Raw genomic sequence first — 26,484 nt, 5'->3', positions numbered from 1 at the left:
GTATAAAGTAAACTTTAAGAAAATATGAAACATTAATATTTCTAGGAGCTTATTCAAGGAATTTAAAAATTCACAAACACACATAATGTATAAATTTCTTCTTGAGCTGTTAGAGTCTAACAACTATCAGTTATAATAAAATAGTAATTGATAAATACTTCACCTAGTTTCCTTTTAAATATATAAGGTGAATTGGTTAATGTTTCTGGATAATTCCGCACAAAAAGTGTTTATAGTTACTCAACAAAAGGGTATAAACATTTCAGTACGTTTTATTTTTTAAATCATAAAATCATAAGTAATTAGTATATTAAATAACTTTTAGTAACATTTAATCACTTCATAGTATTCATAGTACCTAAAGTTGTAATTATTTTTCATAAAATATTTCACTTAATGGAATAATAGATAAACTTATATTTAGGTCTCCTATATATAGAAAAACTATTGACATAATTGGTCATTCCAGATTGTACTTCTCCCTTATTAAAATTATCTTACATTATAGTACATGTCTTAATATAATATTAGAATATGTTCAATCTCTGAAATTAAAACTAAAATATATATAATGCATATAATCGAAAAAATTTAAGGATATTTTTAAATCTATAACCACATATGTTAGCATAATTAGGGAGCACATATATATACATACACACATATATATACACATATAGGTTATACATATATAATTTTATCTATTCTTTTTGCTACTTAATCAAATTTATAAGAAACTGATTCAATCAACCAAAAGTTTAAAAAAGATGATTCTGTTACTAATTTGTTATTGTGTAGTAATTAAAATGTCTTAATATATTCATTATCATTTTTCTATATTTCTCCTGTAGTTCTTCTTTAATAATGTATTCTGATATCACATGAATCTAAATGCAAATCATTTCATATCCTGACTATATTCCAAAACTAGCAATGATGTGGTTTAGAATACTAATGAGTCAATTCTCTCAAAATGTAAAACTCGGGAGTTTTATGTCTATGAAGGATTTTCTATAAGTCTTTAAAGTAGCAGAACTCTACACAAAGAAGCATAATATTAGAAATAAACTAGAAATAAATACTGAGCTGCTTACCAAGGAGACACAATTTCAATACTGAGCCAACAAACCACAACAGCTAAATGCAAAGGCACCCCACAACAGTTTAATTCAAAGACTGACTCTGAACAAGGCAAGAGTGAACACAAAGGAAAAGGACCAAAAGAGAAGTTGGGACAGAGAATAAGACGACTGCATTTCAGGAGCAAAAAGAGAGGTAAAATAATGTTGCTGTCCAGTGGCCTCATTTTGTCCACCTCATTACTCCTGGAATAGATTCAAACCACAGGGACCTTAGACAATATGCTAAGTCAGTTACCAGGCCAATATATGAGATGCATTCTGATGATGTGTAAAGCAAATTTTCACCTCCATATAACGGAACAACTGATATAATGTATATGACAGAAGAACACCATAATCTCAGGAATATGAGAACTATTCCATTTGAAGACTTACAAAAATGAATGTAAGTTCAATTGGTGGCTATAACTTTGAAAACTTCCAAAAAGAAAAATGATGTGTCTGAACCAATAGAAATTAATGAGCAAACTTGTAATGAAATTAGAACTTGAGTAATCAAAACCAGGCTGGCATCTCTTAACGCACATTTTCAACCTGAAACATTCTAGACTTAGTAACCACAGAGCACACGCTGTGAAATGAGTGGAAATTGAAAGACGCTTGGAAGCCCCATGGGGACTTACTGTACCTGTGTCCACATCCTTCACCTGTTGCCTGGCTCGAGCTGTCTGGTTCCACTTTGAGCTCTTGCAGAACCAACCCTTTGTCGTGTGGTCCAGGAAAGTCCATGCCTGGCACCACCTCCTCCTCTAGGGATTCCACATAGAAGAGAGTCCTGGCTGGCTGCTGGGTGGCTTGTCCAGGAGCCCCTTGCTGCAGCCTCGTGGCAACTGGAAGCAGGGTGCCATTCAGCGGATTGAAGGAAGAGGAGGAAGAGGACGGAGAGGACGACGAAGAGGAAGAGGAGGAAGGTTTCTTCCAGAAAGTGCTCACACCGCTTCTCTCATGGCTTTTGAGCAGGCGGCTCTGGCTGGGTCCCCAATGCTCAAAGCTGCCACTGCCATCCTGTTGCAGGCAGCCTCCCCCCGCCGGGCTGCCGGTGGACGGTGACGGGTGGCTGAAGAGTTTCCAGCGGAGTCGCAGAATGTGCTTCACATCGAAGTCTTTTCGCCCAGAGCCTGACATGCTTTACAACAGAAGCCAAAAGGCTAGCAGCTCACGCAGGAGTAGGCTGGTCAGCAGGTGGGGGAGGCCAGCGGAGCCCGGGGGCGGAGGAAGAAGCGGGATGCGCCCTCTGCACCCCTAAAGCCAGAAGACGCGAGGCGGGCTGCGCGCCCTGTCAGACGAAGGCTGGAGCGCGGACGGCAAAGCCGCGCGGTTCAGCCTCGGTTGGGTCCACAGGACCTGGGCGTGGGGACACCACCAGGCAGGAGCAGAGGCAGGACTGGGACGCCAAAGGCTGAGAATCCTCGATGCCCGCGGGGGAGCCCCGTGGTTATGGCGAGGTGGGACAACCCTTAGGCTGGAGATGCGTGAGGGAGGGAGGTCTGAGTGCTCCGAAGCTCCGGAGGCGGCTGCAGATGGATACACCTCTCTGGAATGCGCTTGTGGCAGAGCCTTAGTAGGGAAGGTGGTGGCGTTCTTGTCCTTGCAGCTCAGAGTTCAGTGTCTGGAGAGCGCAGAGAGAAGAGACCCAAGTCTCGAGGAAGCGTACCCCTCGCCAGCTCTCTTGGTACACCTGCGCCCCTGTCCCTGGCCTTTTCGAGGATGCCCTGATAGCCTGCCGGGTGGCTCTGAGAAAGTCAATTGCTTTCTGCAATGCTAGAAGAGGTGGTTTTATATAGTCAGTTCGTAAAAGAGAAAAATAGATATTCTAACGCATATAGGGAGGCAAAAGAAAAAGCCCGCCTGTGAAGCTGTCAAGGTCCTCACAGTACAATTTTCTCTCTGCCTCAGAGCCTCCTCCTCCCCCGTAAGTGACGCAGATGTGCACTGGGGCCTATACGGAGAGATGGAGGGAGGGAGGGAAGGCTTCAATCTTCTTTATGCAAGTGAGACTGCTGCTCTTATTGTCCCCTTGCGTGGGTCTTGTCACCTTTTTCCACCCTCCTTCCTCACTACATTACTGTGTAGCAATACAAGGAAAGAAAACAGGCATTATGCTTTTGCATCAGTAAACACTACGCATGAATCATGGCAGTGTAAACTTAATAGGCTGCCATCAGTTTGCAGGTTGCAGGTTGCAGGTTAATGGCTTGAATTATTTAATAAACCGTATCTTTTAACCTTTAGCCTTAGTTTCTCTGTAGTGAGACACAGAAGAAACAGGGATGCGGGCGTCAAAATGTGATGATGCCACCATCCTGACACTTACATTGTGATTCTGCTATTAATGCACCCAGGCAGTGCTTCACCCCTGGGGCCAGAGGCACACGGGAGAAATTTGAAGATGGACGTCTGAACACGGGGGACGGGGTTTGCGAAATCAGTGCATTTGGTGTGTAGCCTCGGAATGAAAGCTGTTATCAGTGTAAATCAAGAATGGAATAAAATGATAAAAGAGAATTTCAAGGCATAACCTTCTAGTACATAGATCATTGTATATTATGCATGGAAGAGTTTAGGCAATGAATGAGAATAGCCAAAGTCTACTTACTATCTTGCAAATGGGTGTTTGGAGAAGATGTGTTTTTTCCTCGTATCTATATTTAGAATGGTGATGATTGCAATCACTTTCAGGACATGACTACTTGGAATATTTTAACCTTTCCTTTAATGAGCCATTAAAATAGAACCTGGTCATCCTGGCTAACATGGTGAAACCCCGTCTCTACCAAAAAAAAAAAAAAAAAAAAAAAAAAAAAATTAGCTGGGCATGGTGGCGGGCGCCTGTGATCCCAGCTACTTGGGAGGCTGAGGCAGGAGAATGGCGTGAACTCGGCAGGCAGAGCTTGCAGTGAGCAGAGACTGTGCGCCACTGCACTCCAGCCTGGGCTGCAGAGCGAGACTCCGTCTCAAAAAATAAAATAAAATAAAATAAATTAAAAATAAAAATAAAATAAAAATAAAATAGAACCTGGTAATCTTTGTTGAAGACAAGGGGACCAGAGATGCAACGTGTTCCCTAACTCAACCAGGAATATGGTTGTTGTCCAGTCATGAAATTCACAGTTTCGGTAACCCCCAACAGAGCATAGGAATTAACCACTGAAGTGCAGTTACACTACTGCTCAGTTACCCCCAAGGTTGAGCTGTAAACATAACCAGAAACCAAAGCTAAATTTGGAGTCCTTAGACAAAGTTGAACACTTTCATAAAAAAAGAAATTAAGTGCACAAAAGACCTATTTTTAGTGGAAAAAAATTACTATAGTGCTTTTTAAATATTGATTTATGCCACAACAGCTGGACTGCAATCCCTTGTGCCTTGATTTTTCTCTCAGTATTCAGTCATTTTTGTTTGTTTTTCGTTTATTAAGCAAAACCCCTTTAAAGCCAACGTTGGCGACAGATCATTTTTATCCAACAATGGAATCAAGTAAGTATTTCCCTTAGGGAAGAAAATAGTATATGAAATTACACATCACAAACAGGACAGAGGACACTTTCCATGAGAAGTAATGTTGAAAGTTGAAGTGCATGTAATTAATTTGTATAGAAATCAGTGCTTCATGGATTATCTCACTTGATTTTTTTAAAATAATGTAAAATAATTCAAGTCTCTCTATATATTTTTTCATTAGTTAATATCCATCACCATTCAAAAACTGTACTATAAAATTTATTTGCTGTTATTCTAAAATTCAATTTTGCAGTTCCTTTTTCTCTGCAATACTAACAAGAATATTCCACAGTTAAAAGTTATATGTTTAGAGGACAATATTTTATATAACCCAAAGGATATGTAAACTTAATTTGTGGTATAAAGAAACATGAATTTAAAATATTGTCACATTTAGCAGATAATGAATGATGCCTATTTATTAGTCTTGTAGTAATATTTAGTAGGTTTAAAGCACTGTCATAACCTATTATGTAAATATAGGTACCTTTCTATATTTGTCAATCTGCATACAATATATAAGTTTGAAAAAATCACTCTTCTTGGAAATATATTTAAATAAAATTCAATTTAATTATCAAATGAAAATATTTCAAATTTAAGAAATAAACTATTCATGAAGTAATGTTAAACTGAAATGATTGACAAAGATGATTATATTATTTTCACTTGATTGTTACCATACTACAGTAATGTAGAAAATGAAGGAGAAAATAAAATCTTTTAAAAATGGGAGAAAGAGAGGAAAGTGAGAAGGATGAGAAGAGAAGGAGAAAAAAGAAAGAGGGAGAGATTGCGAGAGAGGGAAAGACAGAAAGAGGGAGGAAAGGAGGAAGGAAAATAATTTGGTTGGAATTATGGCTTAACTTGGCATATTAGATAAAATCCTTGAAAAATATACTTTGTAAAATACTGCACTAATTAATTTGTTTATCTGTTATTCAAAAATAAAAAACTTTGATTGATCACTTAGGTCCAGTGCAAACTAGTAACAAATACGAAGGAACTGGTTACATGCACCTTGCTGGAAGAACTCACGAAAGAGGATTGTTTAACAAGCCACAATTAATAATTGACTTGTGAGTCAATTAAATTAAGATTTAAGATAACCAAGCTTATAGGCAAGAAGACATTGACATAGTAAAGACCACTTTTAACAATCCTAACAAACACACTTTGTTTTAAAGACAGAAACTATTTAATTATTCTAACACTATTGAATTAAATTGAACTGTCAGTCGAATCAATCAGTCTTTGAAATGAATATCCTTATGGTTGCCATAGTTTCCTGAAAGTGTGTAAGCAAAAAAGATTATTCAGGATACGGAAAATCTGTAGAATATTCAAGTATTTACTGTAATACCCAAATACAAAACTCTCTGCATAATTATTAAGTCAAGCATGGTGTAAAATATATCACACTGAAAGTTTCTACAACTCAAATATTTAAACAATAAGCAAAATCAGCTTTGGATCTGTTTTAGTCCATTATCTGTTACTTGTAATAGAATACCTGAAGGTGGGTAAACACCTGAAAAAATGCTCATCATCACTGGCCATCAGAGAAATGCAAATCAAAACCACAATGAGATACCATCTCACACCACTTAGAATGGCGATCATTAAAAAGTCAGGAAACAACAGGTGCTGGAGAGGATATGGAGAAATAGGAACACTTTTACACTGTTGGTGGGATTGTAAACTAGTTCAACCATTATGGAAAACAGTATGGTGATTCCTCAAGGATCTAGAACTAGATGTACCATATGACCCAGCCATCCCATTACTGGGTATATACCCAAAGGATTATAAATTATGCTGCTATAAAGACACATGCACATGTATGTTTATTGCAGCACTATTCACAATAGCAAAGACTTGGAATCAACCCAAATGTCCATCAGTGACAGATTGGATTAAGAAAATGTGGCACATATACACCATGGAATACTATGCAGCCATAAAAAAGGATGAGTTTGTGTCCTTTGTAAGGACATGGATGCAGCTGGAATCCATCATTCTTAGCAAACTATCACAAGAACAGAAAACCAAACACCGCATGTTCTCACTCATAGGTGGGAACTGAACAATGAGATCACTTGGACTCGGGAAGGAGGACATCACACACCGGGGCCTATCATGGGGAGGGGGGAGGGGGGAGGGATTGCATTGGGAGTTATACCTGATGTAAATGACGAGTTGATGGGTGCAGCACACCAACATGGCACAAGTATACATATGTAACAAACCTGCACGTTATGCACATGTACCCTACAACTTACAGTATAATAATAATAAATAAATTTAAAAAAAAAAAGAAATGTATTTATTATAGTTATGGAGGCTGAGAAGCCTGAGGTCTAGGGACTGCATCTGGTGAAGGTCTTCTTGCTGGTGCGGAACTCTCTGCAGAGTCCTGGAGCTGCACAGGCATCACATAGCAATGGGGTTAAGCATGCTATCTCAGGTCCCTCTTCCTTTTCTTACAAAGCCACTAATCCCACTTCCATGATAACCCATTAATCTATTAATTCATGAGGTTCTGCCCTCAAGACCCAATCACCTCCTAAATGCCCGCCTTCTCAATACTACCACAACAGAGATTAAATTTCAACATGAGTTTTGGAACGGACAAAAATTCATACCATTCAAGAATTCTCTAGACTGAAAGTTTCTCACTTTTAGTGACTATTTTCTAAGCAAATGCAATTAAATGTACACTTTTCTAGGAAAAGTGATTTTGATTTTTTGTATCTTTTTAGCAAGCCTTCTACAATATCTAGAAATTTGCGTATACATGATAATACTCAACAAAAGCATTTGAATAGCTAATTATGCTCAAATTTGAAAGTTCATGCCTTATAATGGCTCCTGTGATTTTGTCTTTGATTAATATTAATAAGATGTATCCATGTACATTTTGTTAGTCCATTTTTGTACTGGGTAATTTATAAAGAAAATAAGTTTAATCAGCTCACAGTTCTTCAGGGTGTACAGGCTTCTGCTTCTGGGGAGGTCTCAGGAACCTCATAATCATGGCAGAAGGCAAGGGGAAGCACGCATGTCCTATATGGTTGGAGCAGGAAGAAGAGAGAGCTAATATAAAGGTGCCACACACTTTCAAACAATCAGATCTCATGAGAATTCTACCATGAGGACAAAAAGATGGATGTCCACCCTCATGATTCAGTCACCTCACACCAGGCTCCTCCTCCAGCACCCAGGATTGCAATTTGACATGAGATTTGGGTGGGGACACAGAGCCAAACCATATCATACATTAATACAAATATTATTTAAAATTAGAGAATATCATTTAAAATAATTATATAGAATTTTTGATGTATACATTAAACAAAAAATGTTTTGCAGTGACTTTTTTTTTCCCCAAAATGATTGAAACTTAATACCATATAGCACTAATGTTAAGTTATCTCATGCACAATCAAGGTTTCCTATCTCTTAAAAGAAATACACATAACCATTCAGGGTCTATTAATCTTCATTACAGTATAGGTATACTTTACTTAAGCAGCAATTAAGTGACTGCTTAATAAACAATTGTAGGTATTCATTGATCCCCAGGGGCCATTTTAATCCACTCAACCTCCTTGGTTTATTTGACCTTTTGATTTAGATCTGGCAATACGTGTATTGTATAGTTAAGGAATTCTTACATAAATTGTTGAGTTAATTTCATTAGTACGTGAATTCAAAATGACATTAAAATAATGAATTTCTATTAATGATGAGCCCAGTTTTATTTGTGTGTCTTTTTACTTCCCCAAACTCTGTGCAGAATATTGACAGTGGTTTGTGAACATCCATTATTTTCACTTTTGTATTGGGTCCTGTCTGGTTAATCACACTGCTGAGGGACTTATGATATAATTTTTTTTTTTTTTTTTTTTTTTTTTTTTTTTGAGATGGAGTCTCGCTCTGTCACCTAGGCTGGAGTGCAGTGGTATGATCTCTGCTCACTGTAACCTCCGCTTCCTGAATTCAAGCGATTCTCCTGCCTCAGTCTCCCGAGTAACTGGGACTACAGGTGCCCACCACCACATCCGGCTAATTTTTGTATTTTTAGTAGAGATGAGATTTCACCATATTGGCCAGGCTGGTCTCAAACTCCTGACATTGTGAACCTCTCACCTCAGCCTCCCAAAGGGCTGGGATTACAGGCATGAGGCACAGCACCTGGCCTATGATGTGATTTTTAAAACACTTTCTATCTCTTTTACGAAAATATTTCTAGATTGAGAACAAATATATATATACACATATAGATATAGATAAATGTAATATATATGTTTAATATGTAATTATATTTCAATAATATTTTCTAATGAGTAAAACAATTTGGTGGCATGATATCCTATTTTGTATAACACTGGAATATTTCAAAAAGAAAACTGCTTAACTAATACTTATTTACAAAGCGTTAAGATTTCCCTAGTATTAAAAAGTAATTTCATCATTTTGCATATTGCACTTAAAATTTGCCTGTATCACTATGGGGTAAGGTGAGTCCCATGAAACTTTAATCAGTATGATCAAAATAAAATAGTAAAATTATAGTTTATAAAGTACAGATTTGGAAGTTAGAGGAGTGTACGATATTCATATAAACATAGATAACATAACTTTGTGGATATTTTATTTTCTGTTGTCTCTTTTGAGACATGAACTTTTGGAGACTTTAAAATATTTTCTCAATTCAGGTTACTACATTTCACTTTCTATCTTGAGACATATTTGCCAAAACTTTATACTTTCATTTGCCTGCATTATTACCAGATCATTTAAAAATCTAGGACAAAAATGCATGGCTTTAAAAGCTAAGATCTAGCTTGTCTTAACATAATTTAATTAGGGATATAACATAAATTATAAATATTTTTCAAATGCTCTTTTTTTCCCACAAGTATATGTGTAATATGTGAACTTATAACACCCAAGAACAAAATTTTATAATCTGTTTTAGAAATAGTACTGTGAATTTTATTTCAAATAAATTATATATTCAGAGTATTGGGAAGATGATTCTAAGAAATCAAATTACTTTGAAACACTATTACTGTAAGTAAATTGGCTTACAAAATCTAACTGGAAAATCACAACTTGACTCTTAATATATTTTCCTGAGTTTTACACCCAGTCAGGATGCTTTTGGTTCACCAGTCCAAAAGAATATTACTTGTCAGCCCCATGGGAAGCTAACAAGATGACCCTTTGCCTTGAAGCCTGTCTCTTGTAAATGTGGTTACTGCTCCCTTTCTGTAGAGCTCTAGCTACTGGCCATCAGGACACATGTAAATTCTCATTCTTTATTGCTCAAAGGAAATATGACATGGACTTCACATGATAATATACTAAAGTCTAAAAAATATTAAAACAGATAAATCTATAAATTAAAGCACTACATATAATTATTGAAATTGTAGCCTACTTAAGATTTCATGTTATATCTGGGACAAAATTACAAGTAAAATAATAACGGCAAAAGGAATGATGAATTTTCAGATTATGTTACATTCTTTAAATTTCTTCACACTAGATAGATACCCAGATTAAATATAGAGTATTTTCTTCAGTGGTGAGGTATGAAACATTTTAAAGATCATATTATTATTTTCTTCTTCATTGGATAATGACTAAAGAAACTAAGAAAGGAACTACTATTTTACAACATCCTACTAAGTGCCAGACAATGATTTCATTCTATCTTGATAAAAATCTTATTTAGGTAGGCATTATAAAACAGGCTTAATATGAAAAAAAGTAGAATCAACTGGCCACTAATATTTTCTTCTATTAATTGTTTTAGACACTCTCCATAAGTTGTGCTTTTTCTTCTGTTTTATAATTTACATATGAGAACTTAAAAAACTGAAAAACTCATTAAAGGCAGCGATTCTCAATATAATTTCATGAGCTGTGTGAGCTCTGCTTCATAGACTCCTTGTATTCTCAAAATTGAGCTGTCTTTCTAATGTGTGTGTGTGTGTGTGTGCATGCGCACACGCATGTGCATGTGTGGGTGTGTTAGTCCCTTTTGTGCTTTTAAAACAGCACTACATACTGGGTAATTTATAAAGAACATACATTTATTCTTTCATAGTTCTGGAGGCTGGGAAGTTCAAGACCAATGCACTAGAATTTGGTCTAAAGAACATCTTCTCACTCTGAACACACATAGTAGAAGGCAGAAGAGCAAGACAGAGAACAAAGTCTGTGTCTCCACATGACAGAAGAGCAGAAGAGACAGAACCTACTCCTGTAAGTCCATTTTATAATGTCATTAATCCATTCACAGGGGAGGGAGCCCTCATGACAGAAACACGTCCCAAAAGGCTCGCTTCCTAACACAGTGTCATTAGGGATTAAGTTTCCAACAGAAGAATATGAAGAAATGCATTCAGACCATAGCAGTGTGTATTATTTTCAAGTCTATATGTATGTTACTGTATTTGTGCAGATACATGGGTGGCTATATCTCTATAGAAACAAACATAATGGTTTATTTTGTGGGGGCAACAAATTTTGGAAAATGAAGATAGTCTTACTAGACTAGGATGGTTGTGCAGGGCAAAGAAGTCTTATTTAATTTTGAAGTCATAGTGCCTAACTGTCTATGATGACATGAAACACCAGTAAACACTGGATAGTTTTGAGTTTATCATAATGAGAAATGGGATAAGGGTAATAACACTTTATTGTGGAGAAGAGGTCAGGAAACATGTAATACTTTTTTTAAAAGTACTGTGAAATTGTGGTTCTACAATTATTTAGTGTGAAAACAAATGGAATTATAAAACTAGTGGTTTTGGAATATTTTGGGGCTTTCACTTATATTTCTAAAGTACTATAAAATACTCAAGAAAAATTCAGCATATATTATGCATATTCATTTTGTCAAAAAGGCAATGCAATGTGCAAGTAAGTGCTTTTATTGTAATTCTTAAAATTGTATTTTTAAATCAAGAAAGATTTAAATCTTCACATTTAAATCCATAAGCTTTAGTTACATTAAAAATTCCATCTCTGCATTATCATCCTTTCATTTATTCAAACATATTTTTTATTGAGCACTTACTTTGTGCCAAGCCATGTTCAAGGTGACAGGGATGTATCAGTTAAAAAAAAAAAAAAAAAAAAAAGGTAGACCAAAATCTGTGCCCTCAAGGACCTTACATTCTTGAGGTGAGAGATAGAAACTAAAATACAACAAATAAATAAGTGTATCAGGTGATGGAGACATCATCCATGGAGATAAATAAACCATAGAAGAAATACAGGGAGTTTTGAAGGAAAGGGGGCTGAGCTTTAAGTAATCTATGTGCTTAAGCTCCACTGATAAGGTGGCATTTCTCTTGTGTCCAAAAAGAGGTGAAAGCATGGACTGTTCGTGTATGAGTGACAGTGCCATGGCAGAGGGAATAGAAAAGCAGGGGCCTGGGGCCACGATAAAGTTTGGTGTATTTAAGGGGTCATAAGTACTAGAGGTGAGTGAGCAGAAAGGAAAGGGGCTCTATTGGAGTTCAAGGAGGCAGCAGACAAGACACCAGCTCTTTTAGGCAAGTGCAGGATCTTTTAGGCAAGTGCACAGATATTAGTTTTTATTCTGAATGAGGTGGAAAGCCATTGGAGGATTTGGAGCATTGGAGTGATAGCATCGGACTTCCATTTTCTTAGATCACTCTGGCAGACGTGATGGGAATAAACAGAAGAAAGCAAGGTAGAGAAAAGAAAAACAACGGACAGACTATAGAATAAAGAATCTAAGAGATGATGTAAATGTGGACCAGACATTGTGGCAAGATCTAGCATTCATAGGGAATCTATTTTCCTTAAAGTTCATGGTCTTTTCTTTTCATTTTTAGATGGGAAGCTATGTTATAGATAGTCTTGTCTATCTTTCACTCCCCTAAAATAACTAATGTCTCTATTTTTTTCTGTTCTTCACTGAGGCAGGATGCTCACATAAACCTAAAGCATGGTCAGGTCTATATATTCCTACAAGATAAAGCAATTTATATTTTATCCTGATTTACAAAAGAGGGTGTAAACTTGTACTTATGCAATACGAATATGCTTTATACCTAATTTACAGTATAAGGGCTACAGTTAACAATGTTGTATTACACTAGAAAGTTGCTAAGAGCAGATTTGGATGCTCTCCTTTCTCTCTGTCTCTCTCCTTCTCTCTCAAACACATACACATATGCACACACAAAAGTAACCATGTTAGGTGATGAATATGTTGATTTTCCTAACTGTGGTAATCAGTTCACTATATATACCTATATCAAAACATCATGTTGTATACTTTAAATACATACAATTATAAAAATGAAAAGAACTATGTTTTTCCTGGTGCATGTCAAATTTGGCTAGAGGGATAATCAAGGCTCTTCCTCACTCTTCAAGTGTGACAGAAGTGCTATGGGCAGTGCAAGAAGTCAGAGCCTGAGCAGCACACGCTATAAATATATTTGCACAAAGCATTTAAATTATAACATTTGCAAAATAGTAGGTGCATTATTCCTCCTAGTTGTCTACTGACTGGAAAGCAACATTTTAGAATGGAACGTCACAGTCTTTGAAATAAAATCATGACCCAAACCCTTCTCTGCTGCTTACAATTTGTATAACCTTGGGCACAGTACTTGATTTCTTTGAGTCTCAGCTTTCCTATCTGCAAAATAGAAGTTAATGTGTAGATCAAATAAAGTAAACCTGTTAAACAAGTAGCACATTCTTGGTGCCTAAGTAAAGGTAGATATTGATATCTACTTTGAAAATATTTGTATATTTAAATGACCTTTATATTGTTGTAAAAAAAAGTTTAAAAATAAAGCTTTCAATACTTAGTTGGTTTTGCAACTTTCAAAGGCATTTTGTAAAATATCCAGATTACTATTCACTTGAGTATTCACAACATAGAATCACTGATTAATCACAGCATTGATTTTTTGGTGAGCTTGTAGTTTTGTAAGTCAATAACAAAAATTGAAAATCAATCTTTTACATAATTTTATTCTAGGAATAGTCAGAATTCACAGATGTCTGCATATTAGGGATATTCTAAAATCATTTCAAGTAGGAGAAATGTAATAAAATATTTGCTTCAGTTGACAAATCACTTAAGTTAATTTTATCCTCTCTTGTGAGTTGGGAGAATAATGAGAAATTAATGAATAAGTAATTTAGATTACAAAAAAATCTTGCAATAGACTGTAAGGAACTTAAGAGAAATGACATTTCACTAAGTAAATCTCTGATAGTGTGAGTGAAACAATAAATTTTACTGGTAACACTAGAGGTTATTTTGCCAGTTATGAAACCTGACCATTAATATTTATTGAACTGGGTATATGGAATTTATGGATATTGCCTACCAGATATAATGCATTATAAAGCCATCATTGTGCGGTTTTTTGGTAGAAAAAAAATATTCAAATGAAATGCTAGTCACATTTCTAGTTTTGAATAAGAATGCCATATATATATATATTTATTTACCTCATTTTTATACATATATATAGAGAGAGAGACTGGAAATTTTTTAAAAAATTAATTTGTTTTAAAGAAACAAGCTATCAGTAAGCTAACTTTTCTACACTTATGTCGTTTTTATGAGTATCATAGAGTGCTAGAATAATTTATATTATCAAATAGACTTAAAATTTCCTCTGATTTTGTAGATTCCTGCCTGTGGAAACTAAAATTGATACTTATATTCAACAGAACAAGCTTACCAGAAGATTCATTTATTGCTTTTGATATACTCTTACAGATATATATATTTTTTGTTTTGTGTTTTGTTTTTTGTTTTTTAGATGGAGTTTCACTCTTGTTGCCCAGACTGGAGTGCAGTGGCACAATCTCAGCTCAGATATATGCTTTGTACAAGCATTGCAAACCCAGACTATAGATTCCTGGCACTCAAAAATATGTGAAGTCATGCAAATGCTAATTGAAACCACAGAATATTTCAATAAATCAATCAATATTGAGAATCAGCTGTGTGCTCAGCACTGTGCAGTGAACTGGATAAGGACATATCTTGGCAGAAGACAGACACACACACACACATGAAGAATTTTAAAGTAGAACTAACCCCACAAAAAGATGTTTTAAACCCTTACTCTTATAATGTACATACAGCTTATGCAGCAATTTTTCACAATTATTTCTCTTGCTTGTCTCTCAAACTTACAAAAATGAAGGTCAGAGAGGCCTAGTTAGCAATCACACACTTCTCTAGACCTCTAGTCAGTCCTACAGCAGTCTATTTTTTTATTATTATACTTTAAGTTCTAGGGTACATGTGCACAAAGTGCAGGTTTGCTACATATGTATACACGTGCCATGTTGGTATGCTGCACCCATCAACTCATCATTTACATTAGGTATATCTCCTAATGCTATCCCTGCCCCCTCACTCCACCCCACGACAGGCCCTGGTCTATGAGGTTCCCCTTCCTGTGTCCAAGTGTTCTCAAGAGAGAATTTTACAGACTATAGAGAGTTATAAAATTTTAATTTTCATATGCAACATAATAACTCTTAAAGTTGCCTACTTTAGATTGTCTTTCTCTGCCCCAGTTCTGAGCCCCATTTTCCTCTGCTCTGGGTTGTGATCTCTAATAACTCTTTAGAGTAAAGCTGTTATTCCAGTGTGAACCGATTGTTCCCTATTCAAACAATATCATGTGTGTATACACGCACATGGAGTTTGAAGAGATTCAAATTACAGTGATTAATAAAAATCAATAACTTTAAAGTGAAAAAATACAGGTGGAACATCTCTAATATGAAAATTCCAAACCCAAACAGCTCTAACATCTGGAATGTTTTGACTGATGACCTGATGACTTAAGTGAAAAATTTAGCACCTGACTTCATGTGACAGGTGGAAGTCAAAACTCAGTCAAACCTTTTCTTCATGCTCAAAAAAACTTGAATATTATGTAAAATTATCTTCAGACTATGTGTATAAAGTCAGTGACTATGAAATTTAATGAATTTCATGTTGAAACTTGGGTTCCATCTGCAAGATATTTCATGGTACATACGCAAATATTTCAAATCCAAAAAAATCCCAAATCTGAAAACATTTATGGTCCCAAGCATTTTGGAATATGTATATTTAACCTGCAGGGTGACATTTACTTATTTTTGACAGACAGTCGTTCAACTCATGTGACAAGTAAGAATTTATACGCATGAGAAAGGTAAATAATTTAAGTGGAATCAACTTATAGAAGACATTGAACTCCACATCTTTGCAATTTTGTATTGTTATTTTATCATTACCATGGAGGTTATGGGAGTTTTAAGGTGTCAGTGACCTTTAATATAGCCCCTTTCAGTAGGATATCCCAAAAGAAAATAAAAAGGAATTTTAAGAATGTTAAGATGTAGTTGAGCAACAGTTCTAATGATGTCAAAAAGATTCAGGAGAATTACTGTACAAGAAGTAGGGAATTAATCAGTAAGGAGAAATCTGCTGATGGCCTTTAATTAAGTTAGTGATTTAGCTAATCTAACATTTGGTCAGAACATGACCATCCAATATAGACAGAGTTAAATTTTTAATAATAATTTAGACTGTTAGGAGGAGGCCATTAAATATTTGTCATTAAATTGTTGGATTCTTTTCAGTCATGGAACAAGTATTTACTGAACACTTGCTTTAGGCATATAACCATGCACTATAAAGCAAGCTTCCACTGTCCACACAGAGCTTGCACTTTATTTACTATGAAAAGCCATAAACAATAAAAAATAGCTCAATGTTTTGGTAAGCAACCAATTGGTGAGGTGGAAAATGACAATGCACTGACAGTTCCCTGCTTTAAATAAAATCTTTAGAGGAGCCATCCTTGTCAACTTGAGATTAGAGCTGATCTAAAGGAGAGAAGAGATAAAAAGTAGAATAAAAGACAGAAAAGACAAAGAAAATAAAGAAATGGACTCTGAAAAATACAAGGAAATGATCAACATAAGAGCAGGAAACCTCACAAACTAGAGAGGGAATGACCATTGAAAGCCACTCGGGTAGCAAAGAGGATGGAATATCAAAGGAAATAAAGGTCACTGCTCATGATAGTGTGGGAGGAGAAGGAAGAGATAGTGTTAGAGAGTTTTATTTCATAGCATAGAGTTTGATTTTAATTCTATCTCCAATAGAAATTGAGTGAAGTGTTTTAAGGAGGGAATGAGTGTGTAATTTCAGATTTAAAGAATGGTGACCTGTATTGGATTAGAGAAAGTCAACAGTCAAAAGAAAGAAATGAATCATCTGGAAATTTGTTTTTCTTCATCCAAAGACTCAATAATGTAGCCAAGAATCATTCAATAACAAGGTTCAGAAATAAGAAGCTGGAGGGTATTAATGCTTACATTCATACAGATGAGATCTCTTAATTTATTTTAGGAAATATAGAACTGGAATTGATATTTCATAGATATAAATTACAGCATAAGAAATTGTATATTCTCAAGTACCTTAACATATATTATCTTATCTCATAAACTGTGATGACTTTTAAAAGGCAAATAGTGATCTTCAGAAGTGAGAGTAAAGGTAAGACCTTGGAGATGAGAAGCAGTACATTATGGGAAAAGCAAGAAGAAGGAGAAATGCTATGTGCAATTAGTCTGGTCAGGAAAGAGATTGGTATAATGAATGGATTGAAAGGATTTTGTAGGAGGAAGTAAATTTGAAAGACAAGAGTGGCAGTCATTGTTATTTTTAGATTATTAATCTAAAGATTTAAAAATTATATAACCTGTGCACATTTTTTCTGTCTTGCATTTATAGAATTATGTTCTAGATATCCTGAAAGCACCATACCACACTAATCCCTTCTTGCACAAATTGAGGAAAGATATTCATGATCCCATATGCTTTATCCCAAGAAAGAACAAAAGATTTTAAACCTATATTGTCAAGATAGGAGTACAGCTGACATGTGTCCCAGAAAACTGGGTAATCGCAAAAATTTGACTCTTCCACCAGTCTAGCCTCAATTCTTCTGAAGATTAACTCAATTTTATTGTCTTTTTTTCATCTAGCATTGTATCTTTAACCTACAATTTAAACTTCCTAAATGCAAAGTTTTCTAACACTAAAGCATTAGTAGTCCATTTTGTCCTACGATTTAACTTGAGAGTTATACAGCTCTAAATAAAACATGATTGTAAATACTTACAAATCCTTGAAAATTAACTGAATAAAACATGTAATGTAATTTATTATCTCCTATCTTTCTTAGACAGAGATCTACATCAAAATTACCTCAGAGAAGACTAGATTCATAGAACAAATGTGTACTGCTGAGAAATAAATAAACTGAAACTCTCCATGAGTCAAATATGGCATTTCTTCTAATGTTTATAAAGAAACATAAATATTTGTACATTTTTATAAACCGTGGTATGTATATTTGAGGATTCTTTCAAAACAGTTTATGTAAAAGATAATAGAATTCAACAAAGTCCAAAGATAAGAAATTGAAATAAAGAAGGGTTCAAGGAAATGACTCAAAGGGAAAGATACAAAGATAGGCATTTGATTTTGGTTAAATGAGAGGAATATTATAAAAATCTACCAAAATCTGAAAATGATACAGATAGATCTTATTCTGAAAGCAACAAGAACCGGATTTTAATTCCAGCTCTAGAATTTACTAACTTGCGTAAACTTGAAATAATTCCAAATTTTCTTAGAGACTTTGTTTTCTAATTTGTAAAACTGAAGTTATAATACTTCACAAGCGTTTGCGGAAAAATAGATTATATATACGTTTTATAATAAGGTTCAACATCTAGAAGTTACTCAGCAAATATTGATCCATGTCTTCTTATATCCTGTCTCTAACTTGAAATTCTCCGTGATAAATACATTATTATGTAATAAGTAAATTGCAAAACTCTTACATTTTGCCAGATATTATAGATAGAAAATATTACTACAGGTTAAATATTGAAGTGATTCATTGATGCCCGCAAGTTGTAACTAATTGAAGTTGACATCAAGGAATAATTGTGCACCTTAACAATAAACTCTTTAAGATTACTACATTGATTAACTAATAGTAAAGTACAGCAAGATTTATGTTGTTAAAATCTTTGGTCATCATCTCTAGTCACTAGAGTGAATATTGAGAATGAATGTGAAGAGTGTTCAAAGTTGTACTTACTATTGAAGATATTACCCTTTTTTAGTGTAAGCACCCCTATTTTCCTACTTCATAGCCTAGGTGTAAAGGTCACCTTGTTAAGGCAGTGGACAGATGGTGAAGGCTTGTAACACTGTTACTCTGCTAAACTTAGAGAAAATTGGAAGATGCCACTGATAGGTAAGATCCCTATATTCTGTTCACAGATGGCAAATGAGAAGTATTCGGGTAAGAGAAAAAAAATTCCAAGTATATTATGTTAAGCCAATAACAATTCACCATTAAGTAATGAAAAATACATATCAAAAAAAGAAGTCTAGGAGAAAAGGAGTTATTTGTACATAGAAAATTCTCATAATAAATATTTAACTCAGTGTCTAAGGTTGTCACCAAGGATCTCACTTTTTTGAATTATTGTATTTATTTAAGATCAGAATATATAAAGAATATATAACATTGGTGTTATTTGTAATTTACGGTTCAATTGCTAAAATGTCATTTCAGAGTATGTTAACTTTAAGATGTCGGCTTTTTGAAAATAAGATTTTCCTTGATGAAATACAAACAGGATTGAATTTATTTTGTTAATTTAGTTTGTACATAATAGATTTAGAGACACAACATTAAATCTAGTGAAAAACATTTGTTATTAAATTTCACATGCCATTTTTCTTTGTATTATTTCCTTAGCATTTAAAGAAAGTATAAAGAACATACAATCCTGTGGTATTTTTTTGCCTTTGTGTATTAGCAAGTAACCATCATTTCCCAAGGAAACATTGGTGGGCAGTCTCAGCTCATTCCTTCCCAAAATATTAAATAATTAATTATATCGCCTACTTCACACTTTTGTCAAACCAATTCTGGGTGTTTTATGGCACTTACGTCATTGTGGGGAAAGATACACAAGCAAATAAATAAGTAAATAATGTCACGAGGTTGTGTGTATAAAAATGAAGCCACCAAATAAATAGAGAATGCTGAGTGGAGCTGCAACAGTTACATTAGGTAATATGGTTAGAGAAAGTCTCTCTGATAATATCACAATCGAGAAAAAGCCTGAATAAATAGGTAGGAGGGTGGATGGGAGTTTAACAGTTACCAACAGGCATGAGGAAAGCAAATGAAAAAACTTTAGCCATGTGTTTGGTACCTTAGAAAAACAATAAAAGGGAGGAAAAGTAATTAAATGAATGACTCAGTTAACGGAACTATAGTGACAGAAAATCTCAGTAGCACTTAGTCCCCTTGTTTTTTTGTTTGTTTGGTTGCTGTTATTGTTTTATTTTTTCCCCTGAAATCTGATTTTCCCCAAGCCTCGCAAATCAATTCAGTATTTTTTTTAACAACTATTTACCGAAGATATATTGTTGTCATCTCCTTTGTATACTAATAGTCTAGCATTAAAATACAGATATATATTTTCTTGCATAGCCAATCTTCTATTTAATTACCTTTAAAGGATTTTTAATTTCTTATTTATTCTCTTTCATTTAACGTTATTCTACAATGTGTGTAATTTGAGGGTTTTTCTTTTTTTTTTTTTTTTTTTTTTGGCTTGCATTCATCCTAATTTAACTCAATGGGCTGTGCTGAAGTTCTTAGTGGTTGTTTTTGGTTTCAGCTCCTTTTAAAAAACACACATATTTTACTCCTTCCTCTTCGAATATCAATTACACTAAGTTGTAAATTATGGAGGTTTCATTCACCGCTCAATTTTTAGGGTATAGCTGTCAATTACCCTAATTTTTAAAAATCTTTTCTGTAACTCATTACCTTTGTATCCTCTGCTATTTCCCAATATAAACTATATGCAAAATACAGACAATGGTATTATTAGGTCTTATGTACCCTTCATCCACACTTTATTTTCTTTTTATGGACAATCTTCTTAAATTTCTAATTCTATCCACATCACCCAACTACTTGTCAATATATTTTGAAGAAAATCCCAGAACTTACGTCATTTTAGATACAAACGTATTAATGGGCATTCAAAGAACAAGAGATCCTTTCCTTACGAGGTGAATGCCATATCATAATCAGACAAAAATTACAATAATTTCATAACATCACCAAGTATTCAATGGGTACTCAAATTTCCCTATCTAACTGATATTTCTCCAGGTTTGTTTGTTCGAATTAACACTCAAATAGGCTCTCTACCATACTGAGTTTTTGTTGATGCCCATATTTTAAATTGCTAAACCACTATTTTACACATGAACTGGAATGCTTGTTTTTCCTTGGGTGAGCTTTTGTTTCTTTTAGGCAGTGCTGAGTTTTCAAAATGATGTTCGGTTGCCTGCTCATCTTTGCTATGAGAATTTCTGATTGCATCTCTATCAATCAGTTGCAAATACTGATGCCAGGGATCAGCTGGTCTGTGCTGGTTTCTGAATGTCAGGTCTCCACATTCCTCCTAGACTTTACGTATAACCTAGAATACCTGCTCTGCTTCTCTTACTCCCAAACCCCACCACCGGGGAGCGGGGGTGGGGGCAGAAGGACAGGGCTACAAACATGCCTGCTTACTTTAGCTAGGACAAGTGGTGTAATGCAAAGGAAAAGGGCCAAATCATCTAGTGCTACTAATGCAGGCTCGCAATTGCCATCCTGACTATTACAAGAAGGACCTCCCTGGTTTTATTTTATCTTTAGAATCTATACTTGTAGCATGCTCAGGAGTGTCCCCATTTCCACAATTATATATTTGTACAAGTGTTAACATCTGACTTTCTCTGGCCATTTTAAGCTCATCATTTTTCTACCTTTTCAATATTTCCAAAGGTTTATTTCCTGTTCATGATACACTGCAAGCAAAGTAATAGATATGCATACATAAATACAAAGATATAAGTTTCATAAATAGATATATGGACAGCTAATGTTACCTCACTTTCTCATTGTACAAAAAAAGCTAAACACATACATTTCCTCTAATATTAAGGAATTCATGGTAGGATATGATGTGGGTAAGGTTGTTAAACTGACTGATAGATTCAATACACGGCCTATTTATTTCTAAACATAAATTAGGCTAAGTTGTGCTCTCTCCTTCTCCATACAGGTAGATTGATAGATATACACATATGAGTAAACCATATATCTCTCTATACCTATCTATCTGTATATACATTATATACATAAATAAATCAATGTAAACTATTTCTATCTATCTAGACGTATCTATTATATATATATATGTATATGAAATCTTACATGGACAAGTAGATAGATATATCTGTAAGCAGATAACTATATCTAGGTAGATAGATATATTATAGTTTAGATAGGTACATACAGTTTACAAATCTATAAATAGACATCTATAAATAGATATAAATGGATATCTAAATCTACAGATTTCTATAGATATATATATCTATATATAAATAAAGATAACTTTGTGTCTGTATATCTGTATCTATATATCAATAGATATAGGGTTTACACATTTATAGAGTTTTCTATAGATAACTATATATGAGTAACTCTGCATCTGTATATCTATATATACCTATCTATATATACATATATCTATCTATAAATACATATATAATCTATAATATGTTTTGGATTTATACGCAGTTTTGGATTATGAATCTTAAACTGTCACTCTATCTCTGTCTCGTTCTCTATGTCTTTATCTATCTGTCTCACTCAGAGAGATAGAGACAGAAATGGAAAATTTGAAATCAAAAACTGCAAATAAATCCAAATTGTATAATAGGTTAATAATTTATCTCATTTTATGTCACTTAATTATTTCTATTATTTAGATACACATCAACCTTAAAATAGCTGTGACCTAATGAGATGGAAATTGCTCAAGGTAGGAGATCTAGATCCTATTAACTTTGTGATTTTAGTAAGAGTATTGCTAGCTGTTCTTTAATAATGAGGTTAAAACTAAATTTTTAATATGAAGATTTCTAAGCATAGTAAAATGTTGTTATCCTTTATTCTAGTTTTAATTATTAGATATCATGGAAAGAATATTAAGAATTATGCACATAATTAATTGAAATACATTAACTTAGTGTTCTAAAAATAAACAGAGAGGTATATATGTAAATGTTAAGATATATGATCATGATTTCTATAATCATGTATTTCATAAAAATAAAATTTTGAAGGCATTGAGAATATTGACATTAGAAAACAGATTGAAGAAAAAAGCCATGGTGCTACCTGTCCACCACACACACTTTCACCAAATATCTAGAGGCCTGTCATATGAAAGCAAACATTTTTTTTCTTTGCCTTATAGAGCATAGTGAAAATTTTGTGGGGGTAGTTAGAGAGTACAGACATTGAATCATTAATCATAAGTTGTTAAAAAGCAATACTGTCTACTAAAAAATAAGCAGTGCATTTCAGTTTTCATAATTATCCAAGCAGAGGCTAACTTATTCAAGCAGACACTAAACAGATGACAATTTATTCACCTGTTTACTTAATTGTAGATAGAATTCATGATTTAAGAGTATGTGTGATAAATGAGTGAGCTAGTTTTCACTAATACTCCTTCCTGCTTTAAGGTACTTTCATTTTATGTTGTTATATAATCAACAATGTTGTTACATATTTATTTTACTATTTTATTAAATTACATATAATTCATATACTTATATATGAATTTTACTAGGCACAGGTTAGTATGAAAAACAGTTTACAGAAGGTTTACATTAATTGAAAAATAACCTTTTGTCATACTTTTGTTTATTTCACCTTATAAGCTTAGGCATTTAAAACATGATTTACCTGACAGTTGTTTCCTTCATTACAGACATCCACTAATGGCTTTATTGCCTGTCTAATGGTCATTAAGTGAAAATGGCCGTCTGGAATAACACAGCTGGGGTTCACTTTACCAAGATTCTTTTTAACAGTTGGATATCTACATGATGTTCATACCCACTGTTCTTTCTGAACATTAGTGCCTCATAACTGTCTTTTACAATGTAATTCATTTTCTTTCTTCACTTAACTCTGTTGAAGGAATCAAAAGGCTGAACCTGTAGTTGTACTAAGAAGGGGAGGGCAGATGATCTTGGTGAAGAGTAGAAACACCTTACTTTAGAGGTAGCATTAAGATGAGCTTCTATTGACTTGAGCTTAAAAATAAATAACAAAATAATATAGAATCTCAGTAGTACCTTTCAAAGGCTCAGAATTATTGATTCAGATATAAATCCGTGCTTAAAAATTCAAGCACATGTGGAGTATAACTAGTGTTACCAACTGGTATACTGTTTCCCATAATGCAAAATTTACTCTTGTGTTTATTTTTTTATATGCTAAAATATTGAGATTCTTCCCCCCAGTGTCCTGAAGCCTTCAATGTTCGTATATCTCTTTAAGGTATCTTATGTATATGAAATATGGCTCTAAAATGCTAGATTTGGCCAACAACAACAACAAATCGCAAACTCCCTTCCTTCCTTCCTTCCTTCCTTCCTTCCTTCCTCCCTCCCTCCCTCCCTCCCTCCCTTCCTTCCTTCCTTCCTTCCTTTCTTTCTTTCTTTCTTTTTTTTGAGACAGAGTTTTGCTTTCGCTCTTGTTGCCTAGGCTGGAGTGCAGTGGCGCAGTCCAGGCTCACTGCAACCTCCGTCTCCCGGGTTCAAGCGATTCTACTGCCTCAGCCTCCCAAGCAGCAGGGATTACAGGCATGCACCATCACATCTGACTAATTTTTTGTGTTTAGTAGAGACAGGGTTTCACCATTTTGGTCAGTCTGGTCACAAACTCGTGACCTCAGATGATCCACCTGCCTCACCCTCCCAAAGTGCTGGAATTACAGGCGTGAGCCACCATGCCGGGCCCACAAAAATCAATTCTTAGAGCTGTTCAGTTCATTATGTTTAGAAGAACAGATAAATTGTATATGACAATAATATTGGCATATGTTATAGTTATTTATTTTAAATGCATTGTGTTTTTCAACATAATAGTTTATTTGAAGGATTGGTATGTTGTTAACAGATTTCTTAAATATAATCACAATTGGATTATGAACTGTCAGATTAAAAATAATATTAGTGTTTGTATTTTTCAGTGCGTGTGTGTGTGTGTGCGTGTGTGTGTTATGTTTTCACTAATCGAAGAAGCTTGCCAATATTTCTTTCTTGGTCCTTGGACACACTCAGGTTTTCTTTCTAATACTACTTCCTCTATGCAGATATACTCAAACAGGTCCAGCAGCTTCCAGTCACTTCTCTCCCTTACCTTTGCTCCAGTCTCATCTTACGTATTTTTTACATGCTCTCTATATTCCTATAATTAAATATAACTTTCCCCCGAATGCCTTTGACTGCTTCTTTTCTCCACATTAAATACTTTTTACCACTTCCTTCGGTTCAGTTAATTCTCCTCAGTGTTTAGAGCTCAGCTCAGATATCCTTTTCTCATGGAGACATTCTCTGGCCAACCCAGACTAGATAATTTTCCCTTGCTGTATACTTTCAAACCTCCCTCTGCATTTCCTTCATAACACTTTTGCAAGTGTGTACAACTGCATCCTTGTTTTTATTTAATTTCCTTTCTCTGTCATGTTCTGTAAACTCAATGCAAGCTGAATCTGCCTATTTATTTCACTATGCGACACCTTACTCCTAACAAAGTATTAGACAAAATAGGTGCCAAAATATCTGTTAAGCCATTGTGTGAATGTATAAATGAATAAAGATGTGAATACAGATACACTAGTCTAAACACGTTTTCATGGCACATACCTATATGTGTTCCAAATAGATAAGAAGGAGAATCACAATTGATCATTGCCAGAAGAAAAATCTGGTAAAACTTTTACTTTCCAGATATTTAAATACCATTTATGTTAAAATTATTCATTCACTTTTATAATCATTGAAAATACTTAGGGACATATTTGCTTATCACAGGTTTATTTTACTCTTTAAAAATATATTGCTCACTGGACTATTCACAATAGCAAAGACATGGAATCAACCTAAGTGTCTTTCACTGGGGAATTAAATAAAGAAAATGTAGTACATACACACCATTGAATACTACACAGCCATAGAAAATAACGAAATTATAATTTTTTTTTTTTTTTTTTGCTGTAACAGAGATGCAGCCGGAGGCCATTATCCTAAGTGAAATAATGCAGAAACAGAAAACCAAACACTGCTTATAAGTGAGAGCTCAACATTACTCATAGAAATAAAGATGGCAACAATAGACATTGGAAACTACTAGATGGGGAAGGGATGGATTAAAAGGGTTGAAAAACTAACTCTTAGGTACTATGCTCACCTCCTGGGTTACAGGATCATTCTTACCCTAAACCTTAGCATACACAATATACCCAGGTAACAAACTTCCACATGTACCCACGAATCTAAAATAAAAGCTGAAAATTAAAAATATATGTATATTGCTCATTGAGATAGACTACATCTTGAGAGATTAGTTCTATGAATATAACATGAACTGTGAATTGTGTGATTGAGAGAATTATACACATTTATTGGCCTTCATTTTAGATAACATGTTAAATAATTCTATAACGAACATTTGACAATGCAACCTCTTAATATAAATGCGCATATTAGTCAAGGTAGGCTGTCTGCACCTTATTAACTTAACAACTAACGTCTCTCTCTCTCTCTCTCTCTCTCTCT

At 34.4% G+C, this 26,484-nt stretch overlaps 1 protein-coding gene across 3 annotated transcripts in view; it reads right to left on the bottom strand.

Annotated features, from left to right (window-relative positions):
• Window positions 1–3,060, bottom strand: part of KLHL1 (kelch-like family member 1) — a 478,878-nt gene extending 475,818 nt beyond the window's left edge. For 2 of the 3 annotated variants that reach the window (XM_011969523.1, XM_011969520.1), the window contains exon 1: window positions 1,771–3,060. In XM_011969523.1, coding sequence (XP_011824913.1) covers window positions 1,771–2,267 — 497 coding nt within the window. In that variant the 5' untranslated portion in view covers window positions 2,268–3,060. The remainder of the gene's footprint in view (window positions 1–1,770) is intronic. The other variant, XM_011969521.1, reaches the window with a different exon arrangement.
• Between the last annotated feature and the right edge of the window lie 23,424 nt (window positions 3,061–26,484).

Source organism: Mandrillus leucophaeus, unplaced genomic scaffold (genome assembly GCF_000951045.1).
Source record: "Mandrillus leucophaeus isolate KB7577 unplaced genomic scaffold, Mleu.le_1.0 Scaffold897, whole genome shotgun sequence".
In the NCBI taxonomy this organism is placed as follows: Eukaryota; Metazoa; Chordata; class Mammalia; order Primates; family Cercopithecidae; genus Mandrillus; species Mandrillus leucophaeus.
Note: the sequence above shows the minus strand (reverse complement) of the source record. Positions and strands in the feature narration are given on the sequence as shown.